The 8,699-nt window shown below is 43.9% G+C and overlaps 1 protein-coding gene across 5 annotated transcripts in view; it reads left to right on the top strand.

The window, feature by feature from the left end:
- Positions 1–214: 214 nt before the first annotated feature.
- SLC25A26 (solute carrier family 25 member 26) overlaps positions 215–8,699 on the top strand; it is a 129,963-nt gene continuing 121,478 nt past the window's right edge. The window contains exons 1-2 of one of the 5 annotated variants that reach the window (XM_035106708.3): positions 215–349; positions 7,192–7,348. In XM_035106708.3, the coding sequence (XP_034962599.2) occupies positions 317–349; positions 7,192–7,348 (190 nt within the window). In that variant the 5' untranslated portion in view covers positions 215–316. Of the gene's footprint in view, positions 350–4,392; positions 4,540–7,191; positions 7,349–8,699 lie in introns of those variants that run through there. The other 4 variants (XM_060271329.2, XM_088662445.1, XM_088662444.1 and 1 more) reach the window with 4 other exon arrangements.

Here is an 8,699-nt window from a genome sequence, read left to right as displayed (position 1 = left end):
TGTGTTTTCTACAGATCAGTTTCCTTCGTAGTGAGACATTAGCACTGCTGCCGTATTAGAACGGTCAGGCGACAGAGGAAAGGTGCCAAGGGCACAGAAAAGAGGGCAAATGCTTCACCGCGGCTTCGCTTTCCGACGCCACGCACGCGCTTGCTACAAGCGCTCGGTCCTGAACTCTTCATTAGCGGAAGCTGATTGAGCAAGCGCTGGTCATGTGACAGACCAGGGGGTGGGGCGAAAGGTTTCAATATGGCTGCGCCCATGTGCAACGAGTATCGGGTGTGTTTACAGCGAGCGGCTGACGTTTTGTGGGCACATGGATCGAGGGGATTTCTTGGTCTCCCTGACGGTGAGAGAAGGAAACGCAAGCAGCGTTGCCCGATTCAATTAAGGAAAGGGTGGGGCGGCAGGGGTGGGGATGAATGACCCGATGGTGAGATTTTATTCAGCCTAAAGGCATTTACAGAATTGACCCTCCTAAACCGGAATAAAAATTTCAAAAAATTGCCCAGTTGCATCTTAGAGACCAACTAAGTTTGTTCTGGGTATAAGCTTTCGTGTGCATGCAGACTTCTTCAGATATCTAAACTGGGATCCTAAACTGGGTTCAAGGTTTTGTGCGTACAAACTGTCCTGCCAGTCTGTTTGGCAGAGATCTTGTTTTCCTTTATTAACTATCCCCAGACCCCGGCGTGCTCCGGTCCATGGAGTCACGAAGAGTCGGACACGACTAAACGACTAAACAACAACAACAAACTATCCCCAATGTGTCTAGCTTGTTTTGTTTGTGTGAGCCTCTTGAAGAATCTTAAAGTTCTGGGAGCCTCCAGGTTTGTTCTCTATCTTGTGGTGGGTGATCAGAATGCCAGGGTGGTGGTAGAAGTCGGGCTTACTCCTAAGTAAGCATGGTTAGGATCGGAGCCTGTGTTTGTGTGTGTGTGCGCATTGAGGAAAGGAATTCAAAGGAAAAAACACATGCTCAGAAGCACTAGTTTTATTTGTTGTAGTTATGGCTGATTATGGACCCAGGTGGCGCTGTGGTTAAACCACAGAGCCTAGGGCTTGCTGATCAGAAGGTCGGCGGTTCGAATCCCTGTGACGGGGTGAGCTCCCGTTGCTTGGTCCCAGCTCCTGCCAACCTAGCAGTTCGAAAGCACGTCAAAATGCAAGTAGATAAATAGGAACCGCTACAGCAGGAAGGTAAACGGTGTTTCCATGTGCTGCTCTGGTTCTCCAGAAGCAGCTTTGTCATGCTGGCTACATGACCTGGAAGCTATTCACCGGCTCCCTCGGCCAATAATGCGAGATGAGCGCGCAACCCCAGAGTCGGTCACGACTGGACCTAATGGTCAGGGGTCCCTTTACCTTTACCTTTATGGCTGATTACAGATATGTGATGAGAAGCTAGAAGGATGTTGCTTGTCAAGTGATGGTTAAAAAAACCACTCACAGTGCCATCCTATCTATGCCTGTGTACTCAAAAGCAACCCCACTGAGTTCAATAAGACTTAATCCCTGGAAATCTAAGATTGCAGGATTTGCAGCCTTAACTCTGTAGGTCAGGCATCCCCAAACTGCCGCCCTCCAGATGTTTTGGCCTACAACTCCCATGATCCCTAGCTAACAGGACCAGTGGTTGGGGAAGATGGGATTTGTAGTCCAAAACATCCGGAGGGCCGAAGTTTGGGGATGCCTGCTGTAGGTTGTCAGAGCAGTGTATATGGGAAAGTAGTATGTATGGTTCAATGTGAGGTAGAGAGCATTACAGTGCAGTTCTAACCATGCCTTCTCAGAAGTAAGTCCTATCAAATTCAGTTGGGTTCACTCACAGGTAATTGGGATTAGGGTTGCATCTGTAAACCATAAACATAGGTTGGATAGAACCCTGCTTTGAGCAAATTCTCATGTTTTCCACTACAGATTGTTCTCTCTCTCTCTCTCTCTCTCTCTCTCTCTCTCTCTCTCTCTCTCTCTCTCTCTTTTAAGAATATCAATCTCTACAGAATAAAATTGCAAAAGTGTGTAGGGATGATTTCTGGGTATGAATATGCATACCTGACTTTTTTCTTGGCAGCTATCTTATTTGAGGAAAACATATATAATATTAATTTTTAAATTTGCGATTCATGGCACTATACTGAGTAGCTCTTGGAGGTCTAGAAAGATTTAACAATCCAATCCCTAGCATATTTTTTTGGAAGAAGTTCAATACAATTTATTTTCTGATTCGTGTATTTACAGTTGCAGGCTCAGGAAGGCTTCATGCAATTTTGGGGAGGATTTGCAGGCCCCCAAGCATCATTTTATCAGTCCCATTACAGACTAGTAGCTTTAGATCCATTGTAACACATCCTGCATATATTTGTGTAATAAAATGGAACCAGATAAGTAAATAACATGACCTAAACAACAAAAACAAAAAACCCAAACCCAAACAAACCCCATACTGTACTATAGGCCTAATCTATAATTTAGCCTGACTTTTCTCCCACACACAGTAATGGGCTTGCACGGCCTCTTCCTTGCTGAGCATTTTGGACTATCACAGATGTTTTGGACTACAATTCCCATCTTCCCTGACCACTGATCCTGTTAGCTAGGGATCATGGGAATTGTAGGCCAAAACATCTGGAGGGCCGCAGTTTGGGAATGCCTGGACTATCAGGTTCCTGTTTAATTGTCCTGATTTTCATTCTCTTTCCTTGTACCGTTTGGGAAAACAATTGGCATTTGGTGCCTTTTAGTTATAGAACTGTAAACCAACCCCTGGCATGGGAGCATGCCTTGTAAATCTTTGTTTTTTTTAATCTAGTTTTAGAAAAACAAATGTATTGTAAAATAAAATTAATAAAAATTAGAAACATTGAACATATTACATTGCTAATCTGGCATAACATTGTATCACCTCAATGGAAATAGTAGATCCAGTACCGAGGGCCTTCTGGCGGTTCCTTTGTTGCGAAAAGCCAAGTTGCAGGGAACCAGGCAGAGGGCCTTCTCGGTGGTGGCGCCCACCCTGTGGAACGCCCTCCCATCACATGTCAAAGAGAAAAACAACTACCAGATTTTTAGAAAACATCTGAAGGCAGCCCTGTTTAGGGAGGCTTTTAATGTTTAATAGATTATTTTATTTCATTTTTCTGTTGGAAGCCGCCCAGAGTGGCTGGGGAAACCCAGCCTGATGGGTGGGGTATAAATAATAAATTATTATTCCTTCAGTAGCACCTTAAAGACCAACTAAGTTTTTATTTTGGTATGAGCTTTCGTGTGCATGCACACTTCTTCAGATACAGTACTCAGACCAACACGGCTACCTACCTGTAAATTATTATTGTTGTTGTTGTTGTTGTTGTTGTTATTATTATTAGTAGTAAGTTTAAAAGCTCTCTGCCTTGTGTGTGCAATTTCAGCCAGCCACCAAGCATGTAAAGCTGAAGTTGTGCAAGTTAAATGCACACAAGATGCGAGTCAACTGTACAACAACTACTTAAAGTAATAATTGACCATCACTATTTCTCAGTTCTCCATTTGTAAGTTGAGAATATGTACTAATGAAGCTACACTATACTATTTAGCAGCAAGGTCAACTTATAGTCACACCCTATCAGATGCTGGCCCTTTATTGTTTTCTCTGACGGTCAAGGTTTTGGCAAACCTGTTTCCCTTAAATTCCTTTTAAAATGATGGAGATTGAAGCTGACAGCATGCAGTGGATCATTCACTGTGCTATGGGCTCTCCTCAAACATTTTCGAAGTTAAACAAGTCCAGCCCCCTCACTATCACAGCCCTGAAGCAGACCCAAACTAGAAACCCTACATACAAAAGTGACAGAACACATTTGCCATGAGCTGCAAAGGCAATCGCATGCAAATATTTCTCTATTTATCAGCTTTCAAGCTGCAAATGCAGCATTGCAAAGGGGGTGACTAAATCCCCTTGTGATAAAAACAAAACAAAAAACCATTACGGTTTTCCACAGATGGAACAAACAGCTAGATATTTGTGCTCTCCTGCAGATGCTCCATTAGCCACTTCATGAATTTAAATTACGTTTAAGATACAGAAGTTTGAAATCCGAAGAAGCAATTAGTAACTTTTGATTCATGCTTTTTGCCAGGTGGCTAGATTAAAATCGGATCAATTTTGTTTCCCCCCTTTTTAATCACTTGTTACAGATAAGAATTGTGATGGAGAAGAAGCTAGAAGGATATAACTTGCAGGAGGTTGCAAAATCAATGCATGCAAAATAGCCAAGCTGATTAGAAGAGTAATTAACTTATTGATTAAAACTTTAACTGTAGCCAGTGAGCCCCTCCTGAATGGTATGGAAAAGTTGGGGTGGCTTCCCTGGGCTTCTGCTATCAAGATATTCAGCAGTACTTTGTGAGCTGAAATTAATTACTGTTTGATTTCTTTTCAAATAAAATGAACATTTGATGTATCTTTGGGCCTTGGTTTGGAAGAACCTGCTGCTGGTGTGTGTGTGTGTGTTAAGACAACACCATCTAATTTTGCAATGTGATAATGAAGTCTTGCAGGTATGTTATCAACATTTTAGTAGCTTATAGAAATCCTTATTAGCCCACCTAATGCACATTACACTTTGAAGATGGCTTGGGAACTGCAGCTGGTACACAATGCAGCAGATAAAATGCTTGCGGGTGGCAGGTGATCCTATCACACCAATTCCTTACTATTTATATTGGCTTCCTGTTCATTTCTAAGCCCAATTTAAAGTGCTGGTTTTGGCCTTCAAGGGCACAAGTGATTGAGGGTGAACCTGTGGCTCTCCAGATATTGCCTGTCATCCCTGACCATTGGCCAAGTTGGCTGCGGCTGATGGGACTTGTAGTTCAGCAACACCTGGAGGGCCACAAGTTCATCTTCCTTCCTAAATGGTTTTGACCGGGTTATCTGAAGGACTCTCTGCACCTGTATGAACCTGCCAGAACTTTAAGATTTGCGCCAAAGGCTTTCCTCTTTCTGGCCCACCAGTGAAAGCTGTTAGATTGGAGGGAACCAAGAACAGGGCCTTTTCAGCTGTGACCCTGTACCATTAACATTCCCTTCCTAGAGAAATGCCATAGGCCCTTAAAGTCATTTTTCTTCCAGCCTGTGTCTGTCTAAAACAGGCATCCCCAAACTGCAGCCCTCCAGATGTTTTGGCCTACAACTCCCACGATCCCTAGCTAACAGGACCAGTGGTCGGGGAAGATGGGAATTGTAGTCCAAAACATCTGGAGGGCCGAAGTTTGGGGATGCCTGGTCTAAAATTAGTGTGCTGTTCTTTTAAACCATGCTGTTGCTGCTGCTTACAAATTAAGGGGTTGGTGGAGTATTTTATTGCTGCGATGGTTGTGGTGATGTTTTGTTTTTAACTTTGTAGAAACCACCTTGTGAGGACAGTGTGCCCTCAAGGGTGGCTTAAAAATCTTTAAAATAAATAAATAGCCTCTTGGTATATTTTGTTTGGCCAGTTGGTAATGTAGTCTTGTCTGACGTGCCTGTGTCTTTGCATATTCGAAATAATTTGAATCTGTTCAAAATGGCTGCATGAGAGAGATACTATACGCAGGGACTGTGTTGGTCTTTTTTACAATTTGGTGCTTAGTATAATGCTATCAATTAATAAATATTAGCTATCTGTTCATGCCCCTTTGTTGCTGTTCCTGCATACTTATATTCCACAGCAATTTCTTATGCTAATGGTGTATCCTTCTAACATAATATGTGCATATAATCAAATTTGCAGATGACACCAAACTGGGAGGGGTAACTAATGCTACGGAAGACAGAATCGGGATTCAAAATGACCTTAACAGATTGGAGAACTGGGCCTTCACTAACAAAATGAATTTCAGTAGGGGCAAATGTAAGGTTCTACACTTAGGCAGGAATAACCAACTGTACCAATATAAGATGTGGGGCACCTGGCTTACTAGTAATACATGTGAAAAGGATCTAGGGTTTTTTAGTGGACCACAAGTTTAACATGAGTCAACAGTGTGATGCAGCAGCAAAAAAGGCTAATGCTATTCTAGGCTGCATCAACAGAAGTATAGTGTCCAGATCAAGGGAAGTAATAGTGCCACTCTATTCTGCCTTGGTCAGACCACACCTGAAATACTGTGCCCAGTTCTGGGCATCACAATTTAAGAAGGATGTTGACAAGCTGGAACGTTGCAGAGAAAGGCAACCAAGATGAAGAAAGGTCTGGATACAGTTTTAATCTGTGTTTGAAAATGTTGTTCAGGAGTACTAGTGGGTAACTAGTACTCTTAAAAGAAATAAAAATCCTCTACTAGCCCTTGTGGAAAGAAAGTTATGGGGCAAATGTACAGGTACCGTCTAAGACAGACATCCCCAAACTTCAGCCCTCCAGATGTTTTGGACTACAATTCCTATCATCCCTGACCACTTGTCCTGTTAGCTAGGGATCATGGGAGTTGTAGGCCAAAACATCTGGAGGGCCGCAGTTTGGGGATGCCTGGTCTAAGAGATTTCTTTGAAATGAAAGTAAGTGGGGTGTGGCCACCTTGATTATTTTTCCTAGTAGTGATGAAAGTTCCCTTCTGCTATTAGATAGCAACTGCCCCCCTCCGTGTGTGTGTGCATGTGCGTGTCATCAATATTGTGTGAACTCCAGAATCAGGACCAGCAAGGATAAGGTTGTTGGGGGTGGTTGCCCCTCTGATTTTGTGTTATGCTATGCCAGGCATCCCCAAACTGCGGCCCTCCAGATGTTTTGGCCTACAACTCCCATGATCCCTAGCTAACAGGACCAGTGGTCGGGGAAGATGGGAATTGTAGTCCAAAACATCTGGAGGGCTGAAGTTTGGGGATGCCTGCTCTAGGCTCTAAAACTGCGGCTTAGAGTTGGCTTAATATCCTGTTTTGCTTGCAAACTGTTTTGCCTGCAACATTTCCAGGTTTGCCCTTAAATGGAAGCTAGGGGTAAAACCTGAAACCTGGTTTGTTCAGCTGCTTGCACAAAGGGAGGAGCAAAGCAGCAGAATTGAGGCTCCGTGCGCCATTGCACAACTTGTACATTTTCTGGTTTATTGAACTGAGAAATTAATCACGTGAACCTGCCCAGTGTGTTCTTTACTTGACCTACCAGTTTTCTGTCTCTCTCTCTCTCTCTCTCCCCACCCCAGTTAACATGAAAATTTCCCCTTTTTGTTTTGAAGGCTGGTGGGCTAGCTGGAGTGTGTGTTGACCTGATATTGTTCCCCTTGGATACAGTCAAAACGAGACTGCAGAGTCCTCAAGGATTTAAGAAGGCTGGTGGCTTCCATGGCATCTATGCTGGTGTTCCTTCTACAGCTGTAGGGTCCTTTCCGAATGGTAAGGAGGCCATTTATACATTCTGTATTTGTGATCAATGCTGCCGCCTCTTAACTAACCGCTGGTTGGTTTCAGGCACGAACTTTGCTAGTACCTCTGAGAAACGCTTGACAGTGTGAATATGAGGCCTCTTTTTTCTTTTGGATACTATTATCCTTCCCCTTCATGAGCAAAATCAGACCAATGAGTTTTGGATTTATTTAGAATATGTAGTGGTTCTCCAGCTTCCCCCAGACAGATAGGGTTGCCAGACTCAATAGAGGACAGTACCTCTGTGCCTTTAATTGCCCTGCTCTCTTTTGAGTCTGGAAACCTTAAAGAGAAACCAGCAGACCCTTTGCTTGGAAATTAAACAAAGGGTCTGCTGGTTTCTCTTCAAGGTTTCCAGACTCAAAAGAGAGCAGGGCAATTAAAGGCACAGAAGTCCTGTCCTCTATTGAGTCTGGCAACCCTACATACAGACCACTTGGAAATTGCCGAGCGTCTTGGCAGACCACTTAATTACGGTATTATTTTCTTCTACTGTGGGAATTGTAAGGTTCTGTGCTAGATGCTGGGTGGTTTTCAATTGTACATTTTGCTCCTTTTATTTCTTACACTCGTGTTTTATTGTATTGCATTTTGAATGCCATATAATTCGATGGGATTCAGATGGTAAGCGTTCTTTACAGACATGCCACAGACCACCTGAATGAAACTTACGGGCTGCTGGTGGTCTGCAGTCCACAGTTTCGGAACCCCTGATCTGGAAGTAATGGTTATAATAATCATAGGTAACACGTATACAAGTGATGAAATGGATGTAATCCTTGCAACAACTTAGAGGCAAGTCAGTATAATTGTCTCCATATTGCAGGTGAGGGTATAGATGGGGACTGAGGCTTAAGACCGCCTTGTAAGTTCTTGGCCTAGTGGAGATTCAGACAGGGCACACCCTCATTGTAGCTCAGTCCCTTAACTGCTATGGGCCAGATTCAACTAACTGGTTCTCCTCCCCTGCATGCCCCTGCCCCCCACCCCCCAGTTAACTCAGAGCCTGGATTTGGAGAACGCCCAGAACAGCCATAGCTGCCAAGTCTCCCGTTTCCCCCGGGAAAACCCCTTTTTTTTAACCTTTTCCCGGTGGTCCCCCGTATCACTTCGTCTCCCGTTTTTCTCCATTATTTTCTCCTGCCGGCGGCCATTTTTTTCTTTCCGATTTGCCCTTCTATGGGCACCAAAAATGGCTGCCGCCAGCTTCAAAAGTCGCATCTACGCATCTCCGGAAGTGCATAGACGTGACTTCCGGTGTTGGCGGCGGCCATTTTGGTGTCCATAGATGGGCGAAGCGACACCGAAAGTTGCGTCGGCA

Source organism: Zootoca vivipara, chromosome 2 (genome assembly GCF_965207765.1).
Source record: "Zootoca vivipara chromosome 2, rZooViv2.hap1.1, whole genome shotgun sequence".
Lineage (NCBI taxonomy): Eukaryota > Metazoa > Chordata > Lepidosauria > Squamata > Lacertidae > Zootoca > Zootoca vivipara.
Note: the sequence above shows the minus strand (reverse complement) of the source record. Positions and strands in the feature narration are given on the sequence as shown.